The sequence below is a fragment of the Anser cygnoides genome, chromosome 17 (assembly GCF_040182565.1).
Source record: "Anser cygnoides isolate HZ-2024a breed goose chromosome 17, Taihu_goose_T2T_genome, whole genome shotgun sequence".
NCBI classification, from domain to species: Eukaryota; Metazoa; Chordata; class Aves; order Anseriformes; family Anatidae; genus Anser; species Anser cygnoides.
Window position 1 is genome coordinate 10,351,389 of NC_089889.1, and position 15,117 is coordinate 10,366,505.

Sequence of the window (15,117 nt, forward strand, 5' to 3'; positions counted from 1 at the left end):
CTCATTCAGGCTGATGGGTCTGAAAGGCACTTCTGGACACTGCAGAGCAACATCCTAATACTATTTTAGAATAAAAATCCATTCTAATGCTAACCTGCAGTATTTGTTCTAAATGATTGTGCTTTTAGGGTGTGCTCAGTCTATACAGCTGAAGAATCAAATAATGCAAGAATGAGCTCAAAGCATGTTATGGGCTCATAACAAAAAGTCTTAGTGTAGCTTAGCAATAGAGGAGTGGGTGTTTGTCAAAGTTACAGAAATTACAAGGAAATAATTGACTTATTCTGTGGGGTGCAAAAGGAAGGAAATAGCTTTTTCAAAAATAAGTCCTTTTTGTTGTCCTGGTGTTATAGTGTCATAGGTTAATCTGAAATTTTGCTCGCTGTTGGACAGCTCACTGGAGCATTGCTGGTAGCAGTTGCTGCTGAACTGTCTGCCAGAGTCTTTTAGAATGGAAGGTGGCACACGCAAATACTCCGAAATCCTGTGAGTCCAACGGTGTGGGAAGGTGCATCAGAAACCTATGGCATTATAGAGACGAAGAAGCTTCTTAGATGGAGGAGTCTTGACAGCTGTCTTGGAGAACTTAACTCTAAGAATTCTAGAAATTCAACATGTCAGTCAAAATTAGGAAAAACCCTTCCTGCAAATGATAGCTTTGTCAGCCCTCGACCTACAAATCTACCTATCAGCACTACTGAGATATCTAGAATTCATTAGATGTTTTCTAAAAATGGATAGAAAAGGTGTAAAAAGGAGTTTGATTTATAAGCTAGCATGTTAGGTTAACCTTTAGAGAAAAGCTCACTAACCTTCCCTTCATGCTCCCCCTCCCCCTAATTCCTGGAGGTTGCATGTGCTTCTCATCCTGCCAGTGCACTGCATTTCTTGTTTTGCGATTACTTTTGTCTGTTGTCCCTCTGTCCTCAAAGATGATCACCGCACCTATGGCCCGAGGTGGGATGCAAATAAGACCACGGTTCCCGCCTACCACCGCAGTGTCTGCTACACCGCCAAGCTCCATTCCTTTGGGCGGACAGCAAATGCCACAGGTATTTACTGAGTCAAAGCACATTGTGTCAGGTATTGCACAAAGCATTCGATACGTGATTGTGTAGCACTTGCTTTCAAGCAAGGGGAAGTTCACTTTTTCATGGAACAACTAACTTGCTGGTGTTAGGGTGTTGGGCTCTTCAGGTTTTTCCTGGATTCTTTTTTGGTTTAAACAATACGTTTTCTGATAGCATGGGTTATCAAATAAAGCATTGCTAAAGTGGCGTAGATCTTTATTTTAGCATTTAGAACGTTTAAATGTTTATAACTGATTCAAGTCACAGATTAGAGCTTCCAGGTTTCTGTTTAGTCTTTGTTGAAATTCCACAATGAATGTGCATTTTGGAGAGTCTCCAGAAGTGTTGCAAGTCAGTACTGCAGTGTAGTGATTGGGTTCTGTCTTGGACCTTACTTACCATGTACTCGTGCTCTTTACAGGTGCTTCTTTCGTTAATAGTAAACTTGGCTTGTTTCAGTTTGAGTAGCATCTTGGCATGTAATCAGGGACCAAGAAAAATGGAACTATTCTCTTCCTTCGCAGTTGTGAAGGAGGAACTACCAAAAGGGCTCCACTGGTACCTGTATTAAAGAAGAACCTGTGTAGGAAGGCTGTCAGCACCTAGCCAGGTGTTGCTGGAAGTTGCTTGAGGTCAGTGTACTGCATCTGCATGGTGTAGGTCCTGATCTTCTGAAGACCTCACAGCCATGTTCAACAACCAAAATCTTTCATTTGAGGGACAGCAAGAGGAGAGCAGGAGTGGGGAGAACTGGACTGAAATAGAACTGAGTTCTTACCAGTTTTACTACTTAACACTGCTGCCTTTTGCTCATAGGTTTCTTTACTTTTGCATTTTTGCTTATTTCTGTTGCATCAAGTTTAGTAGGCACAGCCTTTTCTTGTCAGGTGTTTGCTAATGTAGATAATGTGATCAGAAAGATTCTGCAGACCTAAGCAAGCACGTCCATCATTTCTGGTTTCAGATGGTCACTCATTTCTATCCAGGTAACTATGTTAACTGAAATAAAACCCAGACATAGCTGTTGAATCAAAGGAGAATTTACTTTGAGCTTTGTTTGCTGTTGCAGTTTATGTACACTGAGACAATCACCTCCAGTATGAAGTATTCATAGTCTTATTTGGACTGACAGTGAGGCCTTCTGATGGATATTTAAGTATTAGATTGGCTTATATTTGAGGCATAACAGAAGGGCTCTAGTTAAAGCGTTCAGTGCTGTAGGCTGACCTTTTAGTGCTGTCATGTCTGTGGTTGTTGAGGAGCTTTGATTTCTGACACCAGGAGAATCAGTGAATAAGGAGCATGCCAAGGACTGAGAAAATGTTGTAGAAAACCAACTAAAGAAGGCAGAAGAAGAAAAACTTATTTATGAAAATGGCTCCTAAACATGTGGTAGGATAAGCGAGTAAGTCATCGTTTTATGTTAGTGGGAAGCATTGTTCTAAAGACTGTCTGACGTGCCATGCAATTGATAGCTCTGGATCTGTGTGAATCTCTAGTGCTCCGTGCCAAAACATTTTGTCAGGTTCCAAGTGAATCAGAATTTAGAAATGTTATTTGTGCCTCTTTAGTTTTGTAAATGCTTAAATAATATTATCTGTTGGATATGTTTAATTACCTTGTCATCAGAGCTCTTGAAGCTGTTCACAATAGGAGACAAATGGTTGTAGCTTACATCTGGTTATTATTCATCTAAGACTCTGTCATCTCTGACTACAGTATTAAAAAGTCTTTAGACTTCATGATAGGTGGTTCTGAATGTCCTTTCACTTTAGATGAGACTCTTGGTATTACACTGAAGAATCTCTTTCACCAGAAGAACCAGATGTTATATCCATATTGTTGGGCTATTTGTTTTTATCCCGTATGACACACTTCTTGTCTGTTCTTTTAACATGTGGCTCAGTTAATTCTGCAGTGGTTTCTTTTTGTTCAGTTGGTTCTTGATTTCTTTTGCTATTAGATTTTTTTTTTCAAGAAAAGAATGTACTTACCGATATGTCATTGTATTCCATAATCTCCTGGTCTTTTAAATTGGCAGAAAATTATTTTTTTTTTTCTTAGCTGAAGTTTGCTTTTGCCTGAATAGTTACCATACATGAACTACATTCGTTATTAGTCCTTGAACACTAAGGAAAAAAAAAAAAGTTCAGTACTTTTTGAACAGCTAAGGAAAGTTTCCTACACAATATTTGTATTGGTCCAAGAAACCTACTGATAGGAATTTTGAAAGGTTAATCTAATAGCTTTTGTTTTAGCAATTAGATGACTGATGTATTAATCCCAATCTCTCTGTTGTATTTCTAGTGTCAAAACCTCCAAGTTCTACCTACAAATCTATTGAAGTCTGCATTAGTATGGACTTCCAATTTATGGTTGGTGCAGAAATCTTCAGCAAACTGAAAATCTAGGGAAAAAGTCAAGCTGATTTAAATATTAAAATAAAGCAAGGGATGTTGTCCTGACTGGGAATATAGAAACCAGTATCTGAATTCTTTTGGAGCTCTGCAGAGGTTTTGCTTTGTTAAGCAAAGCAACATAATGGTGAACTTTAAACCCAGTTTGCTACAGAGTAGGCAAGGCTGTGCTTACCGGCTTAACATTGAAACTGTAAGTACAGTAGTTTAAAATGCTTTCTAGATTTTTACTTTAGATTAAAAGTGTTTCTGCTCTTCCTCAGTATTACCCATTACTTCCTTGTTGCAGTCTCCTTTTCCTTGCTTTTGGTTTCTGCATATTGTACTGGCTTCCTACTGAGAGTCTCTGAAAAACTTCCTAGCGCTGTCTACTGAGTGCTGTTCCTTGCCTGATACTCAGTTAAGTGGAGGTAGGCCTTATAGCTAAGTTTATCTTCCAGCATGTTACTCTAAACACTAAGAATAGCTTTGATTTAGTGAATATTATTGAGCGCAAAACTTTGTCACGCAAGCCTAAATAAGTTTTGGGCAGAACTTCAAGGATAGGTTTTGGTGTTGTGATCAGGTCACTGCAGGGTTGCTTCATGTTCAGTGGGCTGTGGTAGCTGTCCATGAATGTGCGTTTAGATGCATAAAACCCCATCCTTCATTGAAAAAATACCAAGTTGCATTACCTTCTATATGTTGAAGATGGAGGGTATACAAATGGTCCAGTAACCATGGTTTAACTTTGGAGTTAAATGAGGACCTAAATGAATTTATTGAGGCTAAACTTCCCTCACTCTCATTCTCCCTCCTTGTTAGTGGGAGTCGGTTGTAAAGAGCATTCCCTAGAAGTTGAAATTTCATTAAATTGTTATATTCTCAATGCGTATCCCGGAAACAATGTGGAAGTCTAAAGCTGAAGGTATCTTTAGATCTAAACCATACAAAGACATCTGAAATGATTGTGTAGCAAATTAACTGCTTTCGAAGAAAAATCAGGCAGTAAGTTTGGAACTGCATACTTACTTCTGAGTACAAGTTTTTGAAAGTATCACAGTTTTATGTGATATTAGATGTTAGCCTTTAGAGTTCTGAAATGAAAGCAGCAGAGAGCAAACCTGTTGCAAGAAGGAAAGTTGTTTGCCTCTGCATGTACTTAATGAGAAGAGGTAATGCTGTTAAAAAGATGACAGCTCTAATGTATTTTATGCTTATGTATGCATCGGGTGCTGTATGTTCTTTTCTTTGCTTTTCTGCAACATTTGTAAACTAATGTGAAGGGACCTTGGTGTTGAAGTAGATACAGAGGCTTCAGTCGGGGCAAAAACCTTAATGCAATCTTTTTTGTTCCTTCCTTCCTTCCTAAAACACAAGGATTTAAGTTTTCAGAAGTGATTTTATGTAACCACCTTGAGACACTTTAAAGGTGCATGGTTTTCAAGAAGTGCTAAACCACTCAAAAGTGATCTTAGTTTGACGTGATGAAAATGGGTACAGCATCTCTGTGGGTAAGTTCTAAATCACTTGCTATTTAGAAGAACATTAAATAGAATTGTAAAAAAAAAAAAAAAAAATGCAGGGAGTACTCTTTGGAGTGTTCATCCTAGCTTCTTCATGGTGCTGAGGTAGTTGGTTTCTGTAGGAAGCAGATCGTGCTTTTCAGTCTCAGAAATATTTTTCCAACTGCTGAGGAAACACAGGTTGTTAATGAATCTTGTTCTGGATGTTATTTTTGTAGAGGAGGTTGGGAAGGTAACGGAGCTAATGAAGTTTTTTGGAAAAAAAAAAAACAGAACAAAACATATATTGCAGGCTGTATTTGATTTTGAACTGTGCTGTAGTTAACTAGTATCTTCAAGTTTATATCTTCAAGTTTAGTAGTTTTACATTTGCACCTAGCTGAGGATTGCTTGGGCCCGTTGTTTATTTATGTTTTTCTTACATAGCTGTAGTGTGATATTCCATGCAAAGCATATCATGTCACATTCAGTGTCCTCTGGAAACAGTTGGATGATTTAGGTGAATAGGTAATGACTGGAGGACAGCAACAAACTTACAGTGCCCATGAAGTGTTTAGGGCTGGTAGGGGACCTCTGCTTAAAAACAGTTTATACTGATAGAAAGAGTTGTTGATTCATAAAGGTGCCAATTGAGGACTTACAGAATGGATGCGTCAGTTACTGAGTCACAATACGTGGCCTTATAGGCTAATGTAACTGATGACCTAAGGCTACATACATAAAAACATAAGAATTCTTTATGTGCTTTATGCTTACGTAATATCTGCATCACTATACCATGTTTCTGGCTGGTATAGGATGTTTTTTGTTTCTTTTTAGTTGATGAAGGGTAAAAACGACCATGAAATGAACATATGTGAGTGGTTGGTGTAATCTGAGCGTCATCTGGCTCTTGCACTTTATAGTGTGCAGAATAAACTTAATTGTTGCCTGGAGTTTGGTGCTGTTCTGAAAATTCCTTATTTGTCTTTTTGTTCTTTAGGCATACCTTATCATTCTCCAAAGGTCAGAAAGCTGCTTCACACTTTTCCATCCAGACATTCCACCCAGATTTGCAAGCTGTATATTTAAACAACATGGTGGTGGTTTGGTTTACTTAATTGTTCTTCTTTCCTCTTGAAGAAAACCACTTGAGAAGCTACAGACAAGTTTGACAGACCTTTGAAGGCTGTAATGAAAATACCAAAACAAAAAGTTTTTTTTAATGGCTGTTAATTCTCAAGTTAGAACTGTCTTTTTTCCCTGCTCTTCTTTACCCTATTTCTAATAAAGCACAAGTTTTTCAGATGGCACTTCTGACGCTTTAACTGCAACATGTTGGTTTGGGAAACGAGAAACAGTTATCCCATTGCATGCAGTTTTAATGTTTATTTCTAGTGAAGTCGATATGAAGTAGTGCCATAATATCCTCGAGAGATACAGGTGAGACTGTTTCATTGTGGAGAACAGGAAACTAACACTTTCATTTTTTGTAGGGCTGAAGATATGCTTCTCTCCATAGATAAAACCTTTAATTTAGGTTCCCTTCATCAACTCCCTTTTGTTGTTGTTGATCTTATTCTTTTTCCTTGTTTCAGGTGAGCCAGAACAATATTACCATGATGTCATCCCCATCTCCTGTCCAACAAGCTCAGACACCCCAATCAATGCCTCCACCACCACAGCCACAGCCATCTCCTCAACCAGGCCAACCGACGTCTCAGCCAAACTCAAATGTGAGGTGAGCTAGACTGTAACTTTTGAAGACCTTTGTCAAAGCCATAAAGGTGAAGAGGTGAAGTTTTCAGAAGCATTCAACGTGTCATAGCAGTGCTTACTAAAAGCATATCTGTTTGCAGGCTGATCATGCTTCCTTGTTAGACTCTTGCAGATTTTATTTTATTTTTTTTTTCATTTTTAAAATTTATTCTTATTTTTCAGCTCTGGTCCAGCTCCATCACCCAGCAGCTTTCTTCCCAGTCCATCTCCACAACCATCCCAGAGCCCAGCAGCTGCACGAACACCTCAGAACTTTAGCGTCCCATCCCCAGGTCCTTTAAACACTCCAGGTAAATGACCTGAGGTCTATAATGCAGACCATGAATTGGGGTATATTTTGATAACAGGTTTTTAGGAACTATTACAGTTACTATTTGGCATGACCAAAGCTTTAAAGAGCTTTGATAAACAGCTACAGCATCGCAAGTAGTGAGCATGTTGTATGTATGATGTTACACAACATGAATATCGAAATCAATTGAAACCCATTTTCTCATCACTGAACCTATATAGTGGGTTTTTCCAACTTCCCCATTGTTTAGAAAGAAAGTATGGTACTTTCTTTAATTGAGCAAGTTTTTAGAATCGTAGTGATGCCTTGGTTCCATGCAAAAAGGAGCCCTTAGCAATGGTGTGAAGTTGTAAAGGACATAACCACTTAATGACTGCTTTCCTCTAAAACACCTTCCTAGGTGTACTGTGACACTTGTGCACTTCTCTGCCCTGGTTGTAATAAACACTTCCTGATACTGTGAACTGAAGTAACATACTGTCTCCTTCTCATACCAGTGTTGTATGCTCTGCAGATGAGAAAGCATGGGCTTAAGGAATGCTGCAGCAAATTCGGTGTTGATGTAGTGTTTAATGCACCAGAGTGAGGCAAAATGAGGACCTAGGAAATAGGTATATGAAAATGTGGACCTTTTCAGGAAAAAAAAAAAAGTAATAAATGGGAGTTGCTGTTCTGTCTGTAACATCTGCTGTCTGACATAATTTCTCCAAAAAGATGAGAGGGCTGGACAAGCACTTAAACTTTGACGCGCATCCAGTTGTGGATTTATGTATTTGACCTGAGCTATGCTTTGAGTTTCTGCATCTCAAATCTAGAGTCTGAAATGTGAGAATGCTGTTCTGCACTATCTTTTATCATCCATGTGACATGCAGTCTTTACTTCTTGGCAGGAAATCCAAACTCTGTCATGAGTCCAGCCAGTTCTAGCCAGTCAGAGGAGCAACAGTATCTGGAGAAACTCAAACAGTTATCAAAATACATTGAGCCACTCCGTAGGATGATCAATAAAATAGATAAAAATGAAGGTGAGGTTCCTTGTATTTAGTCATGTGTTTCTCTGTCAACTCTCTCTTCTGATGGAAGAGCAGTGCATTGCCTTTTTGTGATGGTTTCTATTCCAGGGATTGAAAATGACAGTGACAGTTACTCTTTCTTCCCCAGGACTGTAAAGATTTTACTGTGAAGAGTGGGTAAAATCCTCATCCTTAAATTCCCACCAGTTTTCCTTCACTTCTGATGTTTTTGGGACACATTCTGTTAGAGCTTATGCAATGGGTATACTTATGGTGAGATGAAAGATCATTGATCCTCACTGCTTTCTTCAGTGATGGCTAATGTTTTCACTTCTAGCAGCATCCTGTATTTCTGTCTGCAAGTGTGAAAGCTGTTCTTGTAGTCAATGTTTGAGTCTCTGATATTATTTCAGATAGGAAGAAGGACCTGAGTAAAATGAAGAGTCTCTTAGATATCCTGACTGACCCTTCAAAACGGTAACTTTTTTCATTTTGTCTGGACATCAGTTCCCTAACTCTTCCAGGAATGTATTGTTCAGTATCCAGCCATGTTGGCATTAAAGTTGTTTGGGGGGCTCAGGCCCCCAGAAACACGTAAGTTGAATTGACTGTTTTGTGATGATGGACTTTCTCCTCTTCTGCAGATGCCCTCTGAAGACACTGCAGAAGTGCGAAATTGCTCTGGAAAAGCTGAAGAATGATATGGCTGTGGTACGTAATGCTTTGCTTTAGCAAAAGATAAGTGATTAATTTTTATGTTGCTTATGCCATTACAACTTCAAGTAGAGTTGAACAGAATAAGAAAATGGGGGCAAAAATGGGCAAGCTTCACATAAATCACCTTGTAGGTGAGCTTTCAAATTCTTGTGTTCTGTGCAAACACTTGAATAATTCTTTCTATGAATTTTTGCAGCTGATTTCAGGACAGACTTCTGAAAGTGGAAAATGCAGACTTTTTAATGTTACCGCATGCAGTTTTGAGAATTGTTTGTGTTTTATGCATTGGAAGTTTACTGCTGTAAAGTTGTAGAGATGTTTTTATCTTTGGTGACTATTAAGAGAAAATGTGGTCCTTTTGTGTTTTAGCCTACTCCACCTCCTCCCCCAGTGCCCCCCACCAAACAGCAGTACTTGTGTCAGCCACTTTTGGATGCGGTCTTGGCCAACATCCGTTCACCAGTCTTCAACCATTCCCTTTACCGTACGTTTATGCCGGCTATGACTGCAATTCATGGCCCGCCGATCACGTATGTATCACTAACCAGATGTTTTTATTAAATGTTTGTTTTTTAAGGAAAAAAAATATTTGTTCAAACTGTTGAAAGAATGGATGGGTTTATGGCAAGGTGTGAGTTGTACCTTTTTCCTTTTTACACCTGTAAAATATCTGACAAATGTGGTGTTGGTATAACGTTTTCACCTAGGTCTTTTGTGTACCGTGTTTTACATAGGGCCCCAGTTGTCTCCCCTCGAAAGCGGAAATATGAAGAGGATGAAAGACAGACCATACCGAATGTCTTACAAGGGGAAGTTGCAAGGTTAAATCCTAAATTCCTGGTGAACCTGGACCCCTCCCATTGCAGTAATAATGGCACCGTTCATCTTATATGCAAGATAGGTAAGTGAGAAGACACAAAGGGCTGAATTCAGAAAGAACTGTTGATCTTGATTCTAGAAATCTGAAGAAGTTTTTTTTTGCTTAGTCTTGAATTTTGCCAACCTGTGACTTCTGTGTGAAGTCTGTACTTATCAGTGTTATAGAACAGCTTAATCATGACATTCTATACAATTCTGCTTCAGGGAATGCCTGGAAATTTCATTTATGCTAAACAATCCTTTCCTCGTAATGAGGGTTGAAATCAGTAAACTCATGTAGTGTCTAGAAAATTACTTATTGCTAGCAACAGTCTTGATTCTTGACTTGATTTATGCTGATATGTGAGAATTGTTCTATCTCCAACAAGTCGGATGGAGAAATGGTGAGTTAATCTTTGGAAGGGTCTATCTCAATTTGTACTAATGATGACTGACAATGATGTATGTTTGAAAAAGGAACTCAGATCACAACTTTGTTGTTTCTATCTCAGCTGAGTAAGAAGAAAGTGTTACTGTCTATGAACTTGTTTTCCCCATTGGAATCCAAAAGCAAAACAGTTTTTTTCCTCCCATTGTTTGAGAAATCTGAACTGTTCTCATCTTAATGTTAGTACAGAAGGCACCTAATTCTCAAAAATGAGGTGTCTAATTTAGTGAAGGTCTGCTAATGAAATGACTGGCAGCGTGCAGAAATGCTTAAGAGATGGAGCGGTGTTTTGCCAGGCTTTCCTTCCAAGAAATTGTGTTGTTAAAGTGAACGATGAGATTGCTGTACAACAGAAATGGAAAAGTACTCCTTGGTTCCTTCTTGGGGCTCAGAGGCTAGAAACCATGTTGAATGATGTATGAAAAAAATGTACATACAGAAAAACATGCTTTATTCTGATGGGAAGTGTGCTTACATTCTAGATGACAAGAATCTTCCAAACGTCCCGCCACTACAGCTCAGCGTTCCAGCAGACTATCCTGATCAGAGCCCTCTGTGGATAAAAAACCCTAGACAGTATGGTATGAGGATGCTAGCATGACATTTTGGGGGCATGTGTATGTAGTAGTGTTGGGGAAATGTGAGGACTGTGTGTGTGTGTGTGTATATTTATAACTCTATCCATTATCTTCTTTTCCAGCAGCCAATCCCTTCTTGCAGTCAGTGTATCGGTACATGACTTCAAAACTATTGCAACTTCCAGACAAGCATTCAGTCACGGCACTCTTAAACACCTGGGCACAAAGTATTCGCCAAGCCTGCCTCTCTGCTGCATAACATCTCACTTTCTAAATCATGATTCAAGAAATAAGGTCTTGAAAGCTGGCCTTTTCCACGTGCCATTGGAAAACCACAGGCATTTTGGGGAGGTTACTTCAGAAGAAAGAAGCCTTATGTTGTTTTGTTTCTAGGTGTCGGGTTCAGTAGAGAACCTGGTGTTAGATTTAGCTTTCATGCTTTTTATCTTCTGCCTCTGTGGACTTTTGCCAGCATTTTCAAATATACAAAATGTGTATATATGGTTCTTGAGACTGTATTAGGAGGAGTTCTTATTGTCTTCTTAGAGAAGAAATTATTTGTGGACTTCCATCAGGGAGTCTGATTGATAAAAGAGAAAGCAGGGAGAGAATGCTCTAATTTGCTTCAGTTTGCAGAGTGCCAGTATTCCTTTCACGTTGTATGTTTTGTGACCTGATGCCACCCCAGAAATAAATAAGCTGCAGCTAGAACGTGCTTGCAAACTTCCTAGTTTTGGAAGGAATCTTTTGCCTATTAGCTTTGCCCAGGGATGGGATAAATTATAGCCTTTTAAGGACATCCCTCAAATATGTGAGATAAATCTGGGTAATTATATTGGGGGAGAGGGGAGACAAAATAGAAGAAAAAATATTTTATAGCTTATTTTAAATGCTACTTTGTATAAATGGTTTTTGGTTAGCATGGACCACGTTTCTCTTGCTCCAAAAATGAGGTGATCAGAAAGAGGAGATATTAGTGTGCACACTGACTTCCCCTGTAAGTATATGTGTGTAAAGGTGGTGGTGGTGGGGAAACAACAGTTTAAAGCTCTAGTACCAGAAATCAGTCCAGCAGGCTTGTAGCTACATGTTGTCTTTTACTGATGGAATAGAATCAATCTCTAAGGCATCTGGCTTACCTGGGGGAGTTGATGCAGTTTAGTGGAAATGCTTCCATAATACATGGTATTTTTTTTTTGAGAGTGAAGGAAGAAACAGGAGCTGAACTGACAACTAATATTTTGTGCCTTGAGCAATGATGGGCACTCAAGCTGGTCACCAGCTGCTATATGGTTGGGCACTTCTAATGAAAACACTTGCCATGAGTAACTATAAATTCATGCATAGTGTGATTGGTTTTTTTCCCCGTTCTTGTAATTTGTTCACTCTTAACTTCCTAGTGCAGAAAAATTTCAAATTTCAGATTTTCCCATTACATCCTGCTCCACCTCCCTGTACTGTGCAGCAAACCTTAAAGAGTAGCTGGACTCTCTTATAGTAGTGTCATGAAATTGCAATGACCTTTGTAAATCTGTGTGATGTCATCACTTCTGGGATGTTTTTTAAATGTGGGTACTTAGTAAGCACTGACTGAGGCAGCAGAATGCTATCAGTATTTTGTACATGAACTAATGCATTACCTGTTTGTTTCTATTGTAATAAATTTATTATTATTCCTGTGTTGGATGCTAACATTATATGGCTCTTCCCATGTTGATCCTCAGATACCAGTTCTGTTGCATCCATTGGATGATGGTTACTTTGTTCTATGGTAAGTGAAAACTCATACACTTTGAAGGTCAGGAGAAGAAATCATAAATGGCTCTTCATTCCATGCAGCACTATCTCTACTGTCCTCATAGTGAATTGGAAGACCTGGTCAAGAGATTAGTAATGGTGTCTACAAACAAAAGATATAGCTTTTTAACAGGTACTGTTACGTGACTGCCTTTTTGCAGCAAAAGAACCAGTGGCATCAATCCAGTTCTTGTGGAGAGATGTTCATGTCACAAGAGCTTTGTCTGGTTATTGTAATACATAATTGTCATAACCCAAGAAATGACGATGGAGACTTTTTTTAAGCTATTGCTATGGTCTAAAACAGACATTTATAGCATTTGTTTCTTAATTTGGTTAAGACATACCTGGAAATGGATGCAAAACATACTATAAATGTCCCTCAGGTTTACAATACTTCCCTTAGTGCAGTTTTCAGAACTGTCATTGTGGTTTTCCTTCAAACAAGACATAAGTTGTTATACTGAGAGGTCGATGTGGGGTGGGCATCCTACCGTACTGCAACATTTCACTTGGGAAATAAATATTGAAAACTGGAAGTTGGTCATGTTCCTGCAGCACATCAGGTTAATAGCTTGTTATCAACATAGATGGGTTTCTTTTCTGTTGATGGGCGAACTGTCATAAGCTGGCATAGATCTTAATAAATAAATGCAATGTTATTCCCAAATCCTTGGAAAGGTGCACCAAATCGGGAATAAATTATCATTAATGTTTGGGTGCTTTATCAGCTGTCAGGGGCACAGTGATTTCAAAATTCAATTCAGAAAATGCATGTTATGAACAATTCAGGGATTCATACCTTTCAGAAATAGACAAGTATGTTGTGAAATCAAAAATACAGAAGCCTGATCCTTTCATTTTTTGAACAAATGGCATACAAAATGAAGTCATAATCAGACTTTACTTGAAATGAAGTGGTAATAGCAGCTGAAACATTTGTTGTAAAAGTACAGTGTAAAAGGTCAAAGCAGTCGTAAGGAAACAAGATGAAGAATAAGAGTGTTGAATTCAAGAACGTTTTGAAGATGGCTTCTTTGAATAGCACGAGTTCTCTGTTTCTCAACAAAGTTGTTCGCTAGTTTCTTTCATTGGTGGCAAAATTGCCTTTTTTATAACAGGCACTGGGTGGCTATCGATTTGATTGCTAAATAAATGTTATTGTGATTGCCTGAAACCATTTCCTTTTCAATTAGAAAAGTAGTAAGTTAGAGTTCTTGTCCTACTGCTGAGCTCATTTGATCGTGTGGTAGCGTCCTACCTGGCTGATTAGACTTTCAGCTTCAGTGAGAACTTTTTACCCCATAAAGTTTTGTTGTTTTGAATTAATGCAATTTTTTTCTTCCTGGAACCAAGGATAACGTGGTGTCGGCTGTTCCTGTTCTTTCAAATTTGTTAACTAAAGCACACCTCTTGTATGTGTGCAACAACTGCTCTAACCTAGTTCATTTTATACGAAGGAAATGGTGTTACTGTTTGTGGACCCTTTTTACAGGCAAAATTTGATCATAAAAGGCATGAAATGTACTAGAGAGAAATTGTAGCTAAAATTGACGTGCTAGTATAACTTATTTATATAGCGGTAGTCTAAGTGAAAAGAATTTTATATAATTCCATGTTGGTAAGATATATCTCCAAAAGAGGCTGATATTACCACGCATCCTCTCTGTTTCTCACCTGCGAGTTCTCTGAGAATGTTTCATATAGACAGCACCTCTATTTGAGAAGGGCTATAGGAAGCAGTGCAGTTCCTGTCCTTTGAGTCTTCTGTGTTGACAGCAGGCTCAATATTGAGGCAGCAGCATGCCCTGGCAGCCATGAGGGCAAACCTCATTTTTGGGTGTGTTAAACGCAGCAGAACCAGCTGTCAAAAAAGTTGATTCTCCCACTATATTTAGTGCTGGTGTGGTCTTACCTTATATATTATATGCAGTTCTCAATCCCACAATATAAAAAGCATCCAGAGGAGGGCAGTGAAGCTGGTAAAAACGACTGGAAAGTATGCCCTGTGAGGAGAGGCTGAGGACACTTGGGTTGTCTAGTCTGAAGAAAAGGAGTCTGAGAGTCAACCTCATTGCTCAAGCAGAGCCAGTCTCTTCTACCTGGTAACCAATGACAGGACACATGGGAATGACAAATTTCTTACTGTGAGGAGGGTAGTCAAACACTGGCACAGGCTTCCTAATGAGGTGGTTGATGCCCTGTGCCTGTCAGTATTCAAGAGGCATTTGGATAATGCTCTCATTAGTATGCTTTAACTTTTGGCTAGCCCTAAAGTGGTCAGACAGTTGGACTCAATCTTTTTAGGTCCCTTCCACTTGAATGATAACATGAATCTTTGAGGAAGTAGGACTGGTAATAAATAAGCAAGGGCAATTTTTATATGAGTATAGTTTCTTTGTATGGATTCCTGTTAGGTAGTGACAGGGCATTAATTTTCTTTTTTCAATTATTCTTAAATTACTTTCCCTTAATTCTCTTTAACCCTCTGAAGTCACCTGGCTCATTCTTTAAAAGCAGGATTGCTTAAAGGAAGAGTGGGGGACTGAAAGGAGTTGAGCTATTTATAACTTTGATAGGATTTCTCAAACTAGAGTGAACTTGGTGATAAACAACTGATTGTATTACGTAGGTGTGCCTTCTCTTCTGTTTTTTCAAATTCTC

General features: G+C 38.8%; 1 protein-coding gene across 3 annotated transcripts in view; it reads left to right on the forward strand.

Annotated features, from left to right (window-relative positions):
- The window catches only part of MED15 (mediator complex subunit 15), a 29,877-nt gene extending 17,529 nt beyond the window's left edge, over nucleotides 1–12,348 (forward strand). Inside the window, exons 9-18 of one of the 3 annotated variants that reach the window (XM_013173598.3) lie at nucleotides 933–1,052; nucleotides 6,570–6,712; nucleotides 6,913–7,040; nucleotides 7,933–8,067; nucleotides 8,469–8,532; nucleotides 8,700–8,766; nucleotides 9,142–9,302; nucleotides 9,507–9,673; nucleotides 10,561–10,659; nucleotides 10,779–12,348. In XM_013173598.3, coding sequence (XP_013029052.2) covers nucleotides 933–1,052; nucleotides 6,570–6,712; nucleotides 6,913–7,040; nucleotides 7,933–8,067; nucleotides 8,469–8,532; nucleotides 8,700–8,766; nucleotides 9,142–9,302; nucleotides 9,507–9,673; nucleotides 10,561–10,659; nucleotides 10,779–10,915 — 1,221 coding nt within the window. In that variant the 3' untranslated portion in view covers nucleotides 10,916–12,348. The remainder of the gene's footprint in view (nucleotides 1–932; nucleotides 1,053–6,569; nucleotides 6,713–6,912; nucleotides 7,041–7,932; nucleotides 8,068–8,468; nucleotides 8,533–8,699; nucleotides 8,767–9,141; nucleotides 9,303–9,506; nucleotides 9,674–10,560; nucleotides 10,660–10,778) is intronic. The other 2 variants (XM_066978650.1, XM_066978651.1) reach the window with 2 other exon arrangements.
- The last annotated feature ends 2,769 nt before the right edge of the window (nucleotides 12,349–15,117 follow it).